Genomic DNA, 21,094 nt, shown 5'->3' on the forward strand with positions numbered 1-21,094 from the left:
CACTTAATTGTTCTGCCTCTTCTTACCATGAACAATATGCAACTGGCTTTGCGTAGAAAATACTTCAATGCATATCTCAACTTAAAACAGAATAAAATATCTCTTTAGATCCCTGCAGTGCAGTTGGTATTCATCCTGTTTCGCCAATTAATATTGACTATACAATTGTGGGTACGATGTGTGCGATAGTTCCCATCCCGAAAAAAAGAAGAAACACAGTCAGACGTACCAGGAACTTGCCAAACTGCCAGCCTTGTGAATGATCTGCAAATAAACGGGGGCTGCTTTTCTGTGTTAAGCATTGTTCTGGTTTTCACCACTGATTGATTGGTCTCTTTGCAGCCTTGTAAAGAAATCACCTAGCTCCTGCCGGACAAACCATAGGCTCCCATCAATCACAGCCCGAAGGCTAGCTTGTACAACAAAACAGGGGCTGACATGCACATAGAAATTCCCCTCCTCACCTTCTCCTTTAGACATACATCACACACATAGACACACACACACACACACACACACACCTTAGACCAAGGGAAAAGCATCAAGATCCATCAAGATCCATCAAGATCCATGGAAATGTTTATGTGGTCATGCTTCGGCCAGCTTTGCCACTCACAGATTGCATCCCGGTATTGTGTGCATGTGTTTACATTGGCACGTGTAGATGTTTGTTTAAACACAGTGCTGATCCTCAAATCAACAAAATTATGATTTGAGATGTTTTATCTAAATACAGTACATGCTGATGCAAATCCAATAAATGTATACATAACATACAATTCATGTTTAGGCTTCATTACAATTCATGAATGATTAATTGTGGGTTATTTTTAAGGGCACAGAACAACACATTCGCACTATAACACACCCTCTCCACTGCTCCTCCTTGCCAACCCACCTTCCACCATTTTCCCTGCATACCTTTTTCTGATTAATGCACTCCCCATTAAGGAGGCTGTCAGGCTGCGTTGGCAGGACCATAGATTGCCTAACCAAAATGAATGTGAACCCTGTCACCGTCTCTCTCGCTGAGCCAGGCCTTTGAGGCCTGGTTCAACTGATTAGCCCCTCATCTTATTATTACTGAATCAAGATTAGCCTCTAACATGGAGAGAACTGGATGGAGGATTGCTGAAATGCATTCTGCACAGTCTTAATTCTACACTACAGGGAACAGTGCAAGCTTTCCTGTAGGGTTTTATTATCGTTATTATTTTAATAGTATGTTGTCATCTCGGAATGTACACTAATTGGGTATGGCTGGTGGAGATAATGCATTAATGCAAGGCTGCACTATTTCGCTGGAAAGCATCGGGGTGTCCATTGCAATTGGCTTTTCATTTGTCAAAATGACTTAAGGTACGCGATTGCCTTCCACTTAACAGTCTTTTGTTGTTAAATGTTAATTTGGAGATAGCGGAACAAATAAATTAGATGCAGATGTAAACAAAAGCTCAGACTGTAATTTTGAAATCATTTAAAAATAATTTGTCATTACAAAATACATTTAATTCAGTGCAGTCAATTTGTAACGCAATGGTTTTCCATGTCATCCTAATTGTCATTTCTCACTGAATGCTGTTACAGCATATTTTCTACCCATAAACTTGCAAGGGTACGACTTGCTCTCCACTTCATAGTATTGTCCTCACCTCGTCCATGTTTGCATTAATACATCTCCCGGGAAAGATTTACAAGTTTTTCCAAGCCTCCACCTCCTCAAAGTTTGACTGTCCCCATGCAGCGCTGCTGCTCCAATGCATAAAAGATGAGGCAGCCCCCAGCAGGCCTTAAGTTATGAATCCAATAATCATGTATCAAGGCCCTGTCATTTACATTTGGGACCACACTGCAGGTTAGATAGGTATAGGTTTTAGAAGTCAGAGTTATGGTAGCCTGACGCGGACACAGCAGCTAAAGTAATATATTGCTGAAAAATCGGCAGCCCTTGACAGCGCATCCTTTTAATTGATTTCTTTCTTGTGAACTTTTTCTGTCTATTAAAGAGTGATTTGGACTTGAATTACATTCTCCTTTCTTCTTCAAACAATGGTATAAACCGTGAAACCCTTACAGAAATAATTTATTCTCCACACACCAGAACAAAACAACCACTATTTTCAAGTCAGCCCTTCTGCAGTGTCTCCTTGTATTGTAGATTTTAATTAATTTGTTTTCATTAAGAATAATTGCACTTCACTTTTTTCTATCTGAACAGTTGGCAAGGGAATGATTTAAACAAAATTAAAGTTAGAGTAAGAGTAAGTAAGAATAATCGCAACAAAAAATCAAACAATTATTCAATAACCCCAAAGCATAATCAATCAAGAAAATACCACCATTCTTACATAGTATACCTCCATGAATGTAACATTTTGTATATTGTGTATTTATAGCACACCATATGTTGAGTTTGGCAGTAAAGCCCTAAATGCAACACATGAACTCTTTGAGTGTGAGGTTTCAGCTGTAGACTATATAGGCTACTAGCGCATATATTGGATTAAATGTACTACTACATTTTTATGGTGTGCCATACAGCCATTCCTTGCAGTCCTCTGAGAACTAGGAGGATTGTGATGAGGGTTTCCGTCCCTAGAAGAGATATTTGTAATCACTGACATCCAGCTACCTATTGATTTGATTTCAGGTCATCTCAAGCCCTGTCAGCCACATCATGTCTTCCTTGTTCATGTCAAATAGTTTTACTCCTATACGTGTGTGTGTGTGTGTGTGTGTGTGTGTGTGTGTGTGTGTGTGTGTGTGTGTGTGTGTGTGTGTGTGCGTGTGTGCACGTGTGCATGCGTGTGCATGCGTGCGTGTCTTGCTAATCTTTTTAGCTCAAATCTGGTACTAATATTGTTGCTTTTATGAATAACCAGAGAATATATATATGTATATATATGTATCTGCATTTGGTTTTGTAGTGATATACTGTGTATTGTACGCATATTGTACATGATCATGATTCTCATTATTGGTAACCATTGAAATGTAACAGTGATTGCTTATCCCCACTGTGTTCACAGTGGGGATCCCGTTTGATTATTCAACGTAGCAGTGTTCAGTATTCCATAAGCAAGATGTTTCTAACATGTTAGGTGTGCTCTTGTCCAGGTCCCTGCCATCCAAACCCTTGCCACAACAGAGGACTATGTGAGATCAGCGAGAGCTTCAGGGGCGATACCTTCATTGGCTACGTCTGCAAGTGTCCGCCTGGATTTAGTGGGATTCACTGCCAACACAGTAAGTCAGGCAATTAGCCATTGATTCTTTATTTTTTTCTGCTCCCACTTATCCATCTTTTATAAGTTCATTACTGCTTTTTAGCCCAGTTATACGCTGGTTGTTTGAATATTTCACAACCCAGAGTAATGACCTTGGTTAGTGATTCACTGGCGTGTAGCTGACATGAAGGGAGCTTTTGTTTAAATAATAGGTTCAGCAAAATGATGGGGATTGTGCTGGGGAAAGGGAAACGCTGAAGTGGCTTTCTTTCGTGCTATTTTAAAAAGGCACGTTCATGGGGGGTGACAAGCCATGCGGTAACACCCTGTGTAGGTTCCGGACCATTGTTCTCCATAATATTCCTGCTTTCTTCCTAACAACCGACGATCACTAACTATTCATTGTATTATGAAGGGAAAAGTCTGTAACAAAGGTTGCATGTGCTCCTCTACCAAAAGTCATTATTTTCTCAAGAATATCACTCCCAACATATGAAAACCTTCCGCTTTGTGCTATTTCCACATTGAAAAGGCAAAGTTACTTTCATTAAAATGTGTCATTGCAATACATTGCAGCAGGTATAGCAGTTAATTGTCGCTTTTGTTTGAAAGTCAAATTCAATTATTTAATAGGCGGCATTTTGTCGACTCAATACTCAATACTCGACTCAAAACTTAAGCTTATAAAAATTTAGGACTTAAACATAGCTAATATGTAAATGAATGCACAAAGTATAAACACAAAACAAATGAATGAACGAGAACAACACCAAGAACGTAAACTCAATCATGTGGTATTTTTGGTATGAACAGCAAGACCTTAAACCCCATCAATATATGCTTCCTCAACTGGATTCTAACAAAATGACAAAAAAGCTAAAGTGCTCGAGTAGGGAAGCTAAGTGACTGATGCTACAAAGGTTTCACCCCCTTTAAAAGATACTTAGTCTCAGATCAAGCAAGCCCTACTAAGTTATAGCAGAACAGAGGCTGGTGATCTCATCACACCTTGCTTCTTGTTTCCTTTTTGTACTGAAGAGATTCACACTCATTTGTGCGAGTGCAAGCTTTCAGAAGGGGATTATAAAAAGTATTTCTACAGTTGCCAGTTACCATGGTGTTTTTGAACCTTTACAGTCTCTTTTACCCTCTTTTTTAACCATTTCTTTACTACTGCTGGCTGAGTTATTGCCAGTTATTCCCCTAGATGAATAGATTATTAATCTAAAGACTGTTTTTTGAGGCTACATTGTTTCTAAGGAGTAAAACAGAAAGTGTGAGCAAAGACAATCTATCATGAAAAGGAAAAACACCCTCGTGTTATGCATTATAATAGCCGCTTTCACATATGTCCTCCATCTTTTCTCCGCATTTGTAGAGCAGGTGGTTCGACCGTGAGGGTTATTCACACTTATTCACACTTGATGCCCGATATGCGGACATCGGTGTCGCTCAGTCATCAGTAGAATCTCCGGCTGGTTTAGGGGGGCGGGCTTGCAAGGGGCGGGATATGACGTAGGGTCTCGGTTTGTTTTGACTGCAGACAGCGCAGAGGCAGAACGGGCAGAACTCATCGCGATCATCTTCAATGTCGCTGCAGCAATGCATCATTTGTTCCATTGCAACCACAACATCCGCATCAATCGATGAAAGATTGGAGCATGAGTTAGAGACAAATAAAAGAAACAACGAACAAGAAAGGCGTCGCAAACTACTATGTTACCGGAGGAAGAGAGCGTCTTTTTTGGCTTCATTTCACATCTAACAAACACTGGGACAAATGTCAGGGAGTGGAAGGACGGGACCCTATAATGTTCAGCTAACTTAACAATAATAAGCGAGAGAATGTCAGTGTGTGTGTGTGTGTGTGTGTGAATGAGTGGATGAGTGAGGAGAGCGAGGAGAGCGAGCGGTAGCGTGTGTCAGTTTAGTGAAGTAATGAACGAGTCCGGTGTGTCTGTGCACGTGTAATGTGTACTGTAAAGTTTGTGAAACTAAGAATAAAGTACCCAGCCTGTCAAGAATCGGTGGCCGCTTCATTCCGACCATATTCAAACCTATAAGCAGACCCACTGCCAGTCAAAGTGAAGGGTGTTACCCCTGAGAGAACATCGGCCCTGGAGGGAACGTCTCCCCTGTGCTCCTCGACTACGGTCTGGGAGCCGACAGCAGGAAAGGCGTAGCATAATAATAAAAAAAAACATTTTCTATTTACGCGTGCAGCTGTGAACTCATATATTGTAATTTATTGTATGATGTGTATTTTGAAGGTTATGTTAAGACCTATCATGTAGCGTTCACCACGAATGACTCTGAAAAGCAGTGCCACATTTAAATATTTTTTAAACCATTCAGCGAACAAAAGGAAACAGGCTGATTATTGTTTAGGGTGCGGGTGCCACTCAATGACGATGCAAACGTAGACCGAAGCGTCATCAACACGCCCACTCAACTGGTGTGAAATGCCGACATTCTACTGCTGATTCACATATGGTAATTAACATTTCCGACGGCTAAAATACTACCTCAGGGGTAGTCCTTTTTCAGGAGGTCCAACGTCAGGATATGTCATTCACATTCAGCCCGTCTGGAGAATAGCGGGTTGTACGTCCATACGTGAAAGCAGCTATAGTCAGACTGCCTACATTATGCAGGGAACTGATTTGAACTGGTTGCCCAAACTGCATATTCATGTTTGTTCTAATTTAACTGGGTGAAAGTAAAGCTCCTAATTTTTCCATTTATTTTATTCGTCCTCGAAACGTGTCGGACAAGAAGTAAAAGCTATTTCTGCTTCCAGTTTTATGTTCATTAATGGAGAAAAGCGATAGCATTCTTTCTGCTAAAAAATCTGAAGAGGCAAACCATTAGCCAAGCATACATTTAATAATTAGACTGTGTTTTGTTTTCATTTTCATAATGGATTCCCTGACACGCACCAGCCGCCTATCAGCCGGCCACTGTGGGCGTGATATATAAGCACATCGTGAATCGATGTCGCCCACAAGGTCAACCTTCCTCCCCTTTGTCTTGGAGTTGTCTCAGTTCCTTACCAAGTGGGGTTCCTAGCAGCTTTGTCAATATGTTTAAAGTAGGGCTATTTGTCTAGTCGACTATTTAAAAAAAACTAAAAGCCTAGAAATCCATCCGGAGCCATCCGAAATGGTTAATCAGCACCAAATCCTGTTTGAAATGGGGCTGAAAAAAGTGTGACATGCATCACTGCAGTCAGCGCTCATGTTCTGAATGTGGGACGGTTATAGGAGTGGTCTAGCTTTTGGAAGTTAAAATAATCAAAAATTGATATTCGTCAGTCAAGACGGGATAAAAAAATGTCCCTGAGATTTATTTTATCGATCTGCTTTCTGATTACTGTGGGCAAGTAAGCCATCATCATCATTTACCTTAAAGTCTGTAAATGAAGTACAGACATATTCAAGTCAATATAATCAGGCGGATCATGGTTTCATTACTGGGAGACGTAATGAAGTGACGGACATGTCAGCGACGCTTCAGAAATATATATATAATTTAAAGAATGTATTGAAAGACCAACTGATTGTGAAGGGGAGCACACCACTGCTGTTAATAATTGTGAACCAGATTTAATGAAATAAGCCACACAATGTTTAATGTTAGTTAATTCTAGTATCAAAAGCAAAGTCAAATTATTATATGCTTATTTCAAGCTCACTACTATCACTAGTGCTTTCTCGATTCATGTCTCGGCAGACATGGTTGACACGTAGACACCGAGCGTTACTTCGACTTATCGTGGACATCCCTAAGATGCTAAGTTTCAGAGAGGAACTTTGTGACGATTATCTAGTATTCAGATATGTCCAGCTAGACTTGAGCCATATCTGCCATTCACACGATAGCTGAATGGGACTATCCGTCTGCACCATGTGATTGGATTTTGCTTCCCCACTTCATATGCAAATAACAATTTATACATATCATCGCCACACTACTCCAATCAAAACACCAGGTCAGAATCCATTTCATGCAAAATGACCGGCTCAAGATCTCCATCTCTATCTCTTTGCTCTTCTTTAAAAATGTAGGGAAATTAATATATAGGCCTACTTCTGTGTACACAGTGGGTTATGATCCAATACTACCTTCAGAATGTCCTTTACGCATGAGAAACCAGGGCCGATTCATGCCTGTATTTATATTCAGTATTTCCATTTTGGTTTTTCATAGCACTTTCTTTAGCGTATACACTGTCATCGAATATTGTCGCCTACAGTATGTGTTTTGGTTCCTCTGGCTATACTGCACTTGCATCTTGTTGCTTTTAGAAACCGTGAAGCACTTAAAACTGCCTCACTTGTAAGTCACTTTGGATAAAAGTGTCACCTAAATAAATAAATGGAATGCAAGCGTGATCATCCAGTGAGACTAAGATTGTGTCAGCCTGCATGCTAGCGGTCTGCATACATTATCCTGATACTTTCATACGATACACGTGCCAGCCAAATTTAAATCTTTACTGTTGCTACTGGCTTTAGTCTGGGAGGGCCGAATCCAATTTCACACCTTTTTGAGCATTACCCTAAATACTAAATGTTACATACCCTGCATTTTTCAGTGAGTGATATAACACAAACATAAATGGTGAACCATGAACAACTCTGGGAGGTACAAGCTTAACCAAGTCTTATTTGTATGCAACGTTATGTGCATGAGTTGACATTTTCTTCCCTTAGCTGATGGAAAATCCAGCTTACAATAAGCAAGTCAGGATGCCAGTCTGGTTAGGTGTTAGTCACTTGTAGTGGTCTGTGAACTGTTATGGTGTGTTATTGTACCTCCACTGCAAAAGAAAAGACATAGAAGATGCATTTTTTTCATTTTTAGCTTAAGATCAGTGTTACAGCCTTACATCGTTTCTTCTCAATAGCCCCATCGTCCCGGGCATGTCCTTTGGAACAAACCCTTCCTTTTTTTATTGATCTTTAATCAGTCTCTGCCCTTTCTTTGAAATACACTTGACAGGATTGGATTGATTTGAGGCTCAAAATGGAATGCATGTTGTTTCTTTAGTTTTTTTTTGGTCAGGACGGGGCTTCATATTAAATCATGTATTGACAGTTGGCCATCATGGTGAGTTAACCCTGGCGGCTTCACTGCCGCAGGAACCAGAGCGGCCAGGGCCAATGTTTACCACGGCGGCCTGATACAGAGCTGCAAGGGGGGCCGTTACTGTCAGTCAATTCATCTTGGGAAGATTATGGGCAGCCTTCGATAACCACGTAACCAAGACAAGGATACAACATATTCCTTTCCCAGAGCCTCTTTGCCTTTGGCTCGATCTCCCAGCTGTAATGTTTCAGTCCTCGGTACTAATTCCCCCTTCTCCTCCCTTTACCTTAGTAGCACACATACTTTGGTTTAGGCTGTATTGGGCTAGTAGTTGCTGCTCTTTGAGCTAAAAGTGATGGTTGCGGGAGCTCTTGATACTTTGGCTTTGGTCTTGTGTGAATCCACTAAAAAGGCCAGGGAAGAAAGATATTTATTTATATATATATATATATATATATATATATATATATATATATATATATATATATATATATTTATTTATTTATTTATTTATTTTTTAATCATTCAGCAACAAAGCTCAATTTCAGTGGAGCTTTAACATTTCTAAGCACCTATGGTGAAACTGTTGAAAGAGGGGAACTAACTTAATTTTACAGATAAAAGCACACATTTAAATTTAGTTGTTGGCTGTATTTAAAAAAATGAATGTCTAGAGCAGCTTAGTAAATTGGATTTAGATCGAGTTATAGTGTGACTAAAAGCAACTGAAAAAAAGTAGCCATTATTCCACAGATGGAAGAGGAAGTACGTAGAGAATTTATTTTCTTAGAACTTATTTTCACAATAAACCAAAATATATCTTTAGTCATAGTGCCTACGGTCTGTTTCTGTTGGTTTAAATCTTTTTTTCTCCTGCTAAGCCTTTAAGTTGCATAGGGAAATTTAAGAAGTACTGGATTATGCTAATCTACATACTCATACTCATACATATTATATCTTTTATTTATATATTGGTAAACCACTTCAGCCCCAATGGGACAGCAAGAATGTAGTTTATTAATCATCTTGATTTATATCTTTAATTGTGGCAAACCCTACTATGTATGCAAGTTTCCTTACAACATAGTGCTTATAATATATATATATATATATATAGTAATCTGAAGTGTATGCAAAATATTTCGTTTAGCACCTCTTTCCAGTTTGAACCACCCCCAAGGACACTGTTGTATCACACATATAAACATGTTCCTCTTCTACGGCTAGCCCTGAGATCTACCGGACGCTGGAAGCAGTCAAAGTCTCTTCTTTGATCTATTACTGGGACACAGAACCGTTTGGATGACATACCGCTTTGCACGCGACACCCTCCCAGCACATCATTCACGAGACCACAGACCACCTACTCTCTCTTCTCCCACTCTGTGTGTGTGTGTGTGTGTGTGTGTGTGTGTGTGTGTGTGTGTGTGTGTGTGTGTGTGTGTGTGTGTGTGTGTGTGTGTGGTACTGGAATTCTGCTTTGCCAAATTGTGGTGCCTTGAAAATAAATAGAAAAGCACATCCCGGGATCTAAGCTCCACAGAACCTGTCATAGAGTTTATCATTGATGTGTGGAAAAGGGGAAAATGGTTCCCATGGGATTGATAACCTCAATAATGCAGTTGGTATCCCTTTGGCATATCTGTAATCAATGCAATCTTTTTTTTTGCTACAGGGCAATATTAGCATGCTATTTAACCCTGAAACAGTTTGGTCTGCAGTGGCCTGTTAATTGTGTCATCATAATTCATTGATGTTGATAGAAATATATCCCCTCGTTGTTGGCCCAGTTGTTGTATGTGCAGAATATATTATTGCTTCCTTGTTAAAATATAAAAAATAAAAAAATAAAAAATACTTCTTGCATTCTTAAATGGAGTCTGCTGATAGACACGGATATGCTCCGTGGGGCGCTTCCACAGTGCTGAGGGTAAACATGGTAATTACCTACTTTGCAATGTAGAAAAGTAATTACTAACTAACAGCAATTATGCCAAATCGATTCATTATCAAAGTTAGGGTAGGCCATTTATTTGAGAAGCATTTGTTGTCATATTTTCACGACAGCAATCAAATGCTCTGACATAAAAGAAAATACGAAACGTGTGGCAGTGGCTGTCATCCAATCACTTCAGTTGTCCTGAAGGAAATAATTGGATGGTTAGGCTACCTGCACACACTTTGCCTGTTTACCCTGTGCTCATGACCTGAGTCTTCCACAAGGCTAGGCAGACCAATTGCTAAAGACAGTTAGTTGTGTTACAGTTAGTGTTCTGGAGGAGTAGATTTGGAAAAAGGCATGAAGTTTTTGATTGGATATCTTGCTCACTCTGGCTGGTTTCTCCAAATGACCTACCCTAGCCCCAAGAGTGTAATAATAATAATGAGTGGTTCTTACTGTTCTTAATCAAATTGTTTGTTTGACTTACGGTAAAGAATTTTGCAATCTCTGGAAATGTCGGTTGAATGTTTGAGAAATTAGTTAAGGTCATTTAAATAGATCTTAAAAGATATTCCAGTTTGAAAAGGCTTCACAGGCCCTGAGCCAAACAATATCTGATGGCTCCCTCTATCACAGACGAATCAAATGGACAAGTGCAAATAAAATAAGACATGAGAGTGCATAAGTGTCTATATTATGTGCTTTTCTGATGGGCGTTAAAGGCCTAGTCAAAGATCCGCTTTGTACATCCCAATGTAAGTTTGCCACTGTGTGCATCCAACCAGACATTCTTCGAGCCAAAGAGGATATGACTATTTCCTGTCTGTCGAAGAGGGTGTGGAAATAAACAAACCGTGCTTGGCTCATGGTGAACCCATGGGAGAAATGCTGAACTTCAGAAGCATAACATCATTGCGGCTGATGTAAATACACCAGGAACAAGCTATTTGCCATAGATTTTCTCTCCCAAATTAGTCTTTATCGTTTATACTCTTCCACAAATTTTCCACAGACGTTATTGGCCAGTTTGTATCAATATGATCAATGTATTCTGTCACTCTCATCAAAAAACAAGAAACATCCCCAAGCAACACCTGATCTGAGGTTGGCAGTTATACAGGAGCAGGAACCAACTAGAGTGAGCACAGACGCCAGCCACACCAGATAGAAAATAGATTACTTGACACCACATTGTTCTTGCAAAAAAAAAACTAAGATGGAATTCATGCACACTGTTAATGTAGGCTGACGTTGTGCTTTCATTTGCACAGTGTTATTATAAGCTCGATTTTATGTGAAAGTTGCTAACAGTTTTCAGGAGAGTTATATTAATCATTAATCTTCCTCATTAATCAAGCCATGCTTAAACAAAAAATCTTGTATATAATATTTCATGTTATAAAATGTATTTCAGTAGTGCACACACAGTTCAATAGTGACCACACAACTATAGAGACTCAACATGAATTCACACATTAATCAACCAACGAGCTAACTACCGTAACCACCGCACTCGGTGCTCACCGCACCTACTCACCGCAGGTCCACAGCAACCTTACGCAAACAGCTCTCTCCGTGACACGCCGCACTGGCACCTCGTCTCCAGTTGACCAGCCCACGCTTTGAATCCCTGTCGTTCAGTTTCTCTGTGTATTTACAAACAAAAGTTCTCTTATAGAAGTTTCTTGACAGAAAGGTCTGCCCTTGGGGTTCGGTCTAACAAACTCAGAAGCCGTTTCTCAATTCGCGTTCTCGTGTGTTCTCGTGTACTTGCGTTCTCGGTAAACGTCATCAGTGGTAGCCCAAGCACTGTTCCAATTCCAAGTATGCGAGTACGCGAGTACTGTCTTAAAACCCGGAAGTGTTCTCGATGCGTTCTCGATGAGGCCGTTCTACCGAGGATGCATCGGAGGTGACTCGTGTGGACTTGGGACTGTTAAATATCCCAGAATGCATCATCGAGTCCGCTGCTGTTCCAATTGCAGGTGTGTACTCGCGTTCTCGGAAGTCTGTACTTGAAAGTCCGGACTTGCCAAGTACGTACTTCCAAGTCCGCGAGAACGTAGTCCGCGTACTTGGTATTGAGAAACGGCTCGAGACTCTCTACCAAGACGCTCACTTCCTGAGACTCACCTGCCTCCTCAGCTGTTGCCAATTACAGCTAATGAGCACTTCAACACTGCCCCCTGTGTGGTATCATTCAGTACGCACCCTAACCATAAGCGCTCTAAAGCTAACCCTGTTCCTAATATAACAGCAAGGTAGAACAAAGCATGATAGTCTAGACAAATAATGACACAGAAGAACATGATATGGTATGCTAGCCCATAGGAGTGGGGTCACAAAAAAGCACATTTTCTTTGAGTTAGTCACTTTTTATTGTGGCACCCACATTGATTCCCCGAGCCATTGTTTAAAACCTTTGAGATCTATTCATCGTATTTGTTAAGATATATATATCTATTTCGAAGTAAATGGGTGCTTTGTTATGATTGGACCTGATCTGCCATTTTAGAAGCAAAGTCTTTGTTGTTTGAATGAGTTAACTTGTATACTCACTTGTCACCTTTGACACCTGTCTCTGTGTGTGCTTTTGAAGCTTATTTTCTGAAGATATTGGTACCTTTGGTATCCATGCACAAGGTGGTAATCAAGTAGGTCTATGTTTCAAACATACCTTTCATGTATTTATTGTTGTATATTGCTGGTATGATTCATTAATTGCTAATTGTTAGCAGGTCCCTAATCATTCGGATAATGTCGTCTACAAGAAATGACACAGCATTTTATTTGATTTTGCGCATTACCTTCACACCAGTTCCATGTACAATTAGGAACATCACATGGGGCTGGGCGCAAGACTTAAGGTTTTGTCAACCGTGCACTTCAGTACCTAGAAAGTACAAGACAAAGCATAGTCACGCTCAATTTGATGCAACATCTGCAAGATGTTTCTGTGCCAATAATAACGTCTTGTTTGCTTTGGTTATTGCCCCATACAGTGGATAAACAAGAGGCGAGTACACAGGTGGCTGAAGTTGCAGCCCTATATATGTTAAATTGCGTACAAAAGGACTACATGTTATGACGTTGAAAAGATGCAGATAAAGAGGGGCTGTCAGGCAGCCTGATTCCAGAGTAGTTTGAACTGGTTTACAAGGTGCTAGTGGAAGACAACCTTCTTTAGTTTAATTTCCATAGGATACTAGCTAATGGATACTATGTCTTCATGTGTGCTATATTACTGTGCATTAGCATGTGTTCTCTTTTTGTTGTCTTTGCTTCTGTGTTCCGTCTGTGAAACACATTGTAAGAAGTATTTAAACTAAATTAACTATATAAAAAGCTTGTATCATGAGACGGACGTCCGGAATTTGTGCTGATCAGAGTGGAGGATGTTTCCTCACTAACACTTATACCCCTTACTTATGCTCTCTTAGCACCCACCTTGCCCATTTATCCTTCCTGAAGAGAGTGCGTTTCATCCTTCCTGTGAAAAAGACTTGCATGCTTTTGCAGGCGCCCTAATTGAGGTTTAGACATCGCGGTTCCCTCGGACTGCATGCTCATTTCCGAGCACTCTGTGGGTGTGAAGGTGTGCCTGCTGGGATATGGCTATAATGAAAATAGAAGTGCTCTTTCAATAAAAGCTTTACTAAGATATTTCATTTGAGTCATTGCCGGTAATATACAGATTTATTGATTCCAGATGGGAAATGTGTGTGCATGTGCCCAAGCAGCAAGTACCGGATACAAATATACATATATATGTTGACATACACAATGCATGTTTATATTACTTTACAAAGATATTTCATTTGAGTCATTGGCAGTAATCTAGATACTATAATGAGAGGTGAGTATACACTTGAGTGAGTTTGAGTTAGACTGAGTAAAGCTGAGAAAATATACGGTCATTGTGGATACATAACGTTTTTTGCGTCAATTATAAATAATATACATATCATTGCTGGTAAAAAAAGGTCCAATGGTATGGGAATATTGCACAGCATAGCGGTTCATTTTTCTTTCGCGTCAATCACTATGTCTCTCACACACCAATTTCCGAAGCGTCGGTCTCAGAGCTGCAGGGATTTTCCACAAGTGCCATTCCGATTGGGCGTGGAGTACCCTTCAGACACCCGATGTCCTCTTCCCACAACTTCATCTTCGTCTTTAAGACTAAAATGATGTGCGTAGCTTCTCAAATTAATAGGATGGTTCTGCAACATATTCCTGCCATACATTTTAATGGCACGTTTTGTTGAGAATAACCCAGTACAAGGTGTCCTTGGAAATACATTATTTTTACACACTTGACCTTACACGACTAAATATATAATTGCATTCTCCATTCTCTCTCTCTCTCTCTCTCTCTCTCTCTCTCTCTCTCTCTCTCTCTCTCTCTCTCTCTCTCTCTCTCTCTCTCTCTCTCTCTCTCTCTCTCTCTCTCTCTCTCTCTCTCTCTCTCTCTCTCTCTCGAGTAAATATTGAAACTGCCCCCCCCCCCCCCCCCATCTGATATTTTTTGCCACCTCATCCATATCTGTCAGCAACATAAAAGGTCAAACTTTTGTGCCCCTCATCGTAGGGACACATGGATCAATTATATCTGCAGAAAAAATCTGTTAATCTGCCATTTTCCTAATCTCAAACAGCTGCAAAAGAGAAGTTGAATGCAACCTCATTGCTCAGCTACATCAGATTGTTGTATATCTGGGCTGGATTTAGGGGGCAGTACTTTTGGGCGATTACCTGCCAATTATGTTTGGGGATCTGAAAATGACTATGGCATGTTGGCAACGCCATTTTCTACTGGATAGTAAAACCAATCGAGGGTTCAGGTCAAGTGCGCTTTTTTTTGAGACATGTAGAGTATCTCGGTGTATGGACCAGACAAATTACACCTCAAACTCTGTTCTTCATGTAAATCCCCAGTGGATTCCCACACAGTAACTCATGGAAGGAGGGGGCCCTTACAGGACGACGTGCTTCACCGGCCGCAGAGCAGCAGGTGCAGTCTCGCCGAGGGTCAGTGCAGCCCAGCGTGAGGTCACTACTGACCCCGCCCCACCGCAGGGCCTCAGCCCCGCTCCCCTGACTCTGCACAGCCAATTTAGCGCTCAGCGGCAGCGTTAGTTCCTGACACCCAGCGCTGTTCGTTGCACTCATTATTGTCCAACTGAGACTTTTTTATTTATTTTTCTCTACAGTGCAGAGGCGCAGTGCGTGGCAGCTTCTTTATTCCAATCAGAGCACAGCGAAAGGCTAACAATAGAGAGGCTTGTCTGCCGTCGCGGCCGGGATTGTTTCACAGCCTTTATGTCTGACGAACAAGGACATGATTAGAGTTTGGATTTAACAAAATGTGTACACGTTACCTTTTTGGTCTCTTAATGAGTGATTAAATATGAAGAGGCAGGTTAGTGAGGAAGTGATAATAAGCCAGTGTTTGTTATTGTCATGTTTGTTATTGTGTTCTCAATCAATGCAATATAATAGGACAGGGGTTTATTTTCTATTACCCCATGTCTCTCTCTGGCCCTCTAGTCATTGATGACGAGAGACGAGTGTCTATCTGCTTTCAGATATATCTCTCTTGCCATATTTTTACCACCCAAGCCTCTACTCTGTCACATTCTTTTTCCACCTCCTGGATCTCCTCCTCATCTCTCTTCTCATCTCTCCGTTGGGTGGATTAACTCTATTCGGTAAAGTGATGCATTTCCTCCTCTGCCCACCCCTCCTACCCCACCGTAGCTTTAGTCAGCGAGAGAAAAAGGTCTATCCTTTTCCACCGTTGATCCTCCATGAGCCGATGGCTTCTAATGAAAGGCCGGGTAGTCGTGAGACTGGCTGTGTGTTTTCTTCTCTGCTCTGATACGTTTTGCCCCCAGGCTATTTGGAGTTGCTCACCGGCCCGTTCCAACCCCTGAATGGTAACCTTGAATAAAGGCAGGTTGGAAACGTTAAGATAAGAGAGGGAGGAATAACAACATTGTTTGCTGTGAGGTAACGCTGATAACAGCCCTTAAAGGTGTTTTGTGCCCTATGCAGAACAAGTTATTGCTCTTTGTAAATTCCGGACTGATAATCTCGGTATAAAGGCGACTTCTTGACATCAATATGTGGACGGGCTGATATCGTCGCCAAATTGAGCGTTCACCTTTTGTGTCCAAAATGCATTATACACCTCAGTAAGCAGTTTAACAGCATTAACCTGTTTATGTGTACAGATTTGACTGTGCTTTGGTCGTCAAAGAATGCTGACATAAACTGGATTGGTTGATGTACATAGTTGAAAATGTTCCCTCATTACACAATGTTTTTAAGAATTAATAGATCAAAAGATTTGCTTGGGCTACGTTATTATACGCATCTTAAATCAAATTCATTAGCATTGTGTTAATCTTAGAAACTCAACTGATGACGTAATTCCAGGGCTAGTTGGCATTTGTCAAAGTTAAGAGTTTGAGTGGAATCCGTTTAGCCGGAATTAATCAATACCTAATCCCTCTTAATTGTAACTGCGTCCCACAATTAAGATGATTCCCGTCCAAGTGTGTCGTTTGCTTATTTTAATTAATCATGTGTTGTTAGAGAAGAGGCTTACAAGCAGCTTACTACAGGCTTGACCACAGAATACATGCGACACAACGTCGATTTAGATGAAAGTTCTACAAAACTACAAATATTTCTAATATTCCTATTTCATACAGCATAGACAACATGGCATGGAATAATACACAGCCTGCACACATTGTATCCCTTCTGGCCATGCACATTTTTGGTCACACAATTCTGAGCAAAATGGTTGTTAATTTGCATTTCTAAAGCAACATAACAATTTAAGGAAACATAGGTGAGGACTGGATTGTCAAACTGACTTGATGCTGTGGTTTTGCACCTGTACTTGAGCAACCCACAACTTTGGGACCTACAATCAATATATTGCAATATATTGCATAGCTGCATATGCAGCTTCATCTCTTTTTCCCTCAGTAAAGTGCAGGTATTCTAAAATGCTAATCTTAATCCTGTAGCCCCATTAATACCACTATCTAGCGTAATCGTTCTCAGTGGGGCGGGCCATGCACTACTTTGCAGGTTTCTAAAACTGCGCATGCAACATTTTCTTTATCCCATCTTTTAACTATTGCAGTGTAGCAGCTAGCAGAGCAGGATTCTTTATCATAAATATATCACAGGAAATGTAGGCCACTCTGGTGTCTGGAAAAGGGTTCCCTGATGTGAGAGATGTGGAAGAGGTATATTAATATGCAAGATAAGAGCATCTGAGATCCAACAAAATGGCCTTTTATGAAACATTCATGCAGTTTGGCTCACGTGCTGAAATACAAAATGATGCGCACGCACGCACGCACACGCACACACACACAGTTTAATTGAAATGGGAATGTTTTACATTAAATGCTATTTTAGTTCATAAATTATATTTTATATGGTCAATCACCACAATTATCGTACTAAGCAATGGAACTTTTAGATGATATTCAGTAAAAAATATAACCTTAGAGTCAAATAATTTGTCACACAGCTTTAGAATGTGTTTATTATTCCTAACAATCAAGAAATTGACTGCATGTCTAGCATTCATTACCTCCAAAGGAGCCGTCCGATTTATTCATTCCCCAAGTCAATGTCTTTGTGAAGGTTTGTATGGTCAGGCCAAAGCAGGTACCAAATGGAGCAAATTCAATAAATGCTCCCCAGCAATGCATGCTAATGAGAATGAGGGATTTCTAATTGCCTACATGTCCGCTTCAAAGAAACAAACGCTCTTCCCCCTTTGCTCTTTCTTCTCCCTTGGCTCTTCTAGATGTTAACGAATGCGAAAGAAACCCCTGCAAAAATGGGGGCATTTGCACTGATCTGGTGGCCAACTACTCCTGTGAATGTCCAGGGGAATACATGGGAAGGAACTGCCAATACAGTAAGTACTTTGGTTTCTTCTTTTAACTTGTTCAAACTGCACATATTCCCAGTACTCTTGGGCAAGGCCAGCTCAGCACACGGATCCCTTTCAAAGCCGTCTTGAATGTGTGCATCAGGAGTGATCAATATGTTGAGTGTTGCATTATGAACAAAACATTGCAGCCATTAAGGACACTTGGAGGGGAGATTAACCCTTCAACATTCTATCGTTTTGCAACTAGTGTTGTCCCTGAACACACCTCACTTAAGTTGGGGTTTCCGTTGAACTCAATCACACCACTCCTTCATTCTGCTTTCCAAGTATCTGTTTCGCAATCCTCTGAATCATCACTCGAGTCAAAGCCCCACCCAATGGATCACAAAGAGAAGAGCACGGAGAGGGTGGGCGGGGTGCTTGAGTCACAATATTGCTCCTGTGATCCTCCGATGCTCAGTTTAAGTTCTTCATTTCATGTCTTACAAAGCTACAGAAAACCTAGTCCCACGTGTAGCACTGTTGGCAGTAGAACGTCCTCGCGTCCTGGAAACCCAATCACACGAGATAAACACTGAACTGTGCAGATGTCATCGCCACTCTGTTAGCCAGCCCTCGTCCCTTTCCCAAACCCTGGCTCAAAGTAAGGGACGGGCTTGTTCATTGTCACTTATTTTACAAGTGGTTTTCATTTTATGAGACAGTAAAGCTCAAAGGGTTTTATTTTTTTTATTATGCGGTGCTGAAATTGGATTTTCTCACCCAAGTAATATGTCAGGATTATGATAGAGATGGAATGCAGTCCTGAACCCGCTAAACCCAATATATATATTGGGGTTGCTTGTTTATTTTATTTGTTTGCTTAATTGTACAATTTTGCAACGATTCCTATTTACAATTTTCATCATGGGAAATTTATCTCAATGGCACATTATGATCGTGTGTGTGTGTGTGTGTGTGTGTGTGTGTGTGTGTATAATTAATTCAGCAAGGCTCAGCGAGGCGGTTTGGACTTTAGTTGTAGGGCTTGTGGGAGATGGATTCAGCTGTCAGAGCCCAGCAGTGTCAGTGTTAGTGATGTGTGTTGTCACAGGGCTGATGTATGCACAGGGGCCAGCAGGCCAGGGCTTGGAGGGCTACCCCCTCCAGCGGCCCTGACAGACTACCGTACATCTAGCACAGGTTCCATTAAGAGCGGCAAGGTGAGAACAGCCACAGCTTTGTAAGAGTCGTGTCTGTTCAACGAAACACATCAACTATCTGGCAAAGGGAACCTGGTTACATGACGAATGAAAACGAAGAAGGTGATCTACTGAGGCAGGTTGAGGCACTGCCATTTAAACCGTTTCTCCGGATGTTTCCTCAAAATTGATCAACCAGCTCTTGGAGAACACACTATTTTTTTTGTGATACATTGCACTTGAAAACGAGCTGTCCAGATGAAGACGAAGGAGGATATTGTGGCATACTTCTTGCAGGACTCAAGTCCAGAGACTGCAGGTTTCAGATGTGGCATAGCCTTCCAATGGACAGGACAAGATTTTCGACTTTCAGGGGAAGGGCCTTGGATGCAACCCTGTGCTCTGGTTGAGGGAGCTGTTGGTTTCAGGTGGTATCCAGGTAGTTTCGTTTTGCATGCAGCTTGTGGAGTGTTTGGGGAATCAAGGAAAAACTGTGTTTCTGGTCTAATCAAATCTAAATTGGCAGTAGAATGCCCTGACCAAGGGGAAGCATTTAGCTGTTGAAGACGGTCTGTGGACAGAGTCTGGTACTGGTGTTGGTTGACTTGTTCCAGGTTCTGTCCAGAGGTTGCCAAATTGCGACAAATTCCTCAGAGAGTCAAAGTGAAAAAGCAGGAAACCAGGACAAATCTGTAACAGTCAGACCCCGGGAATCAGACATGTGATAATAATAATAATTCTAATAATCAAAGCCTTGGAAAGGTTTGTGTAACTGTTTACGTGTCAGGAGTCAGCAGCAGTAAGGATGTCGTTATGTTGGGTGAGGCTGGTCTCTGTGTTCTGAAACCTGGATTGCAACATTTAATCGAGATCTGCTTGGACGTGTATTCGGAATGCAGTTATTCCCTCTGAAGAAAGACAAGTTTTAGCAAAACATGCTGAACGTTTCCAAAGGCTTATCAGGAACACTGTTCACGGGCAAAATGACATGGGCAACGGGCATGTGCGTCAATTATAATCAACTAAAGACTTTACATTGACTACCCGCATACCAGCATCACACAGGCATCGTGCTTCACATTTACTAGTGCCCCTGGTCTGTTTCTTTGTTTTCACTTACGGCTCAAACAGGAACAAACTAACTCCAAAGAAAAGTGACGTCTGTCTTAAAATGAATAAAAGAAAAACCTCATTGTACCAGAGGCAATGCGACACAGCAGAGAGACCTCGTGGGTGTTTTAACGCTGCGCATTCAAAGAAATCCATCAAATCAATGTGTACCCTGCAGTGACAATGCACCAGTTAATTAATTCACTGTTAATAAAGCCGACACTTTCAAGCCCCTGCATAACCAACGTCATTATCACCTCGCAAAACACGCTGGTCCTCCAGGGGGAACGATACTGGCAACGTACGTCACAGCGAGCTACAAGACGGAATCTGTGCAGCAAGTAAACAACACTGCCCCGACTGCGAGAGGTATCCCATCCATGCCCCGTGTATTTCGGCCTCGAGGGTCAAATTACCCTATACTCGTATTTAGACAACCTCCAGAAAAGACAAGAGCTAAGGTAAACCAAGGCGGTAAGGGTAGATAGTACAGATGCTCGATCGTTCGAATGCTGATATTGATATAGTGGCGTATGCAAACAGATTTCAGTCAGCAGAAACACACACATCTTGCTAGCTTCCAGAGTCATGACGAACCCTGCAGGATGGTTCT

At 41.2% G+C, this 21,094-nt stretch overlaps 1 protein-coding gene across 1 annotated transcript in view; it reads left to right on the forward strand.

Annotated features, from left to right (window-relative positions):
- Positions 1-21,094, forward strand: part of edil3a (EGF like and discoidin domains 3a) — an 83,034-nt gene that overhangs the window by 25,851 nt on the left and 36,089 nt on the right. The window contains exons 3-4 of the mRNA XM_084468047.1: positions 3,118-3,246; positions 18,101-18,214. Coding sequence (XP_084324173.1) covers positions 3,118-3,246; positions 18,101-18,214 — 243 coding nt within the window. The remainder of the gene's footprint in view (positions 1-3,117; positions 3,247-18,100; positions 18,215-21,094) is intronic.

This window comes from Micromesistius poutassou (genome assembly GCF_964030765.1).
Source record: "Micromesistius poutassou genome assembly, chromosome: 5".
Classification (NCBI taxonomy): domain Eukaryota; kingdom Metazoa; phylum Chordata; class Actinopteri; order Gadiformes; family Gadidae; genus Micromesistius; species Micromesistius poutassou.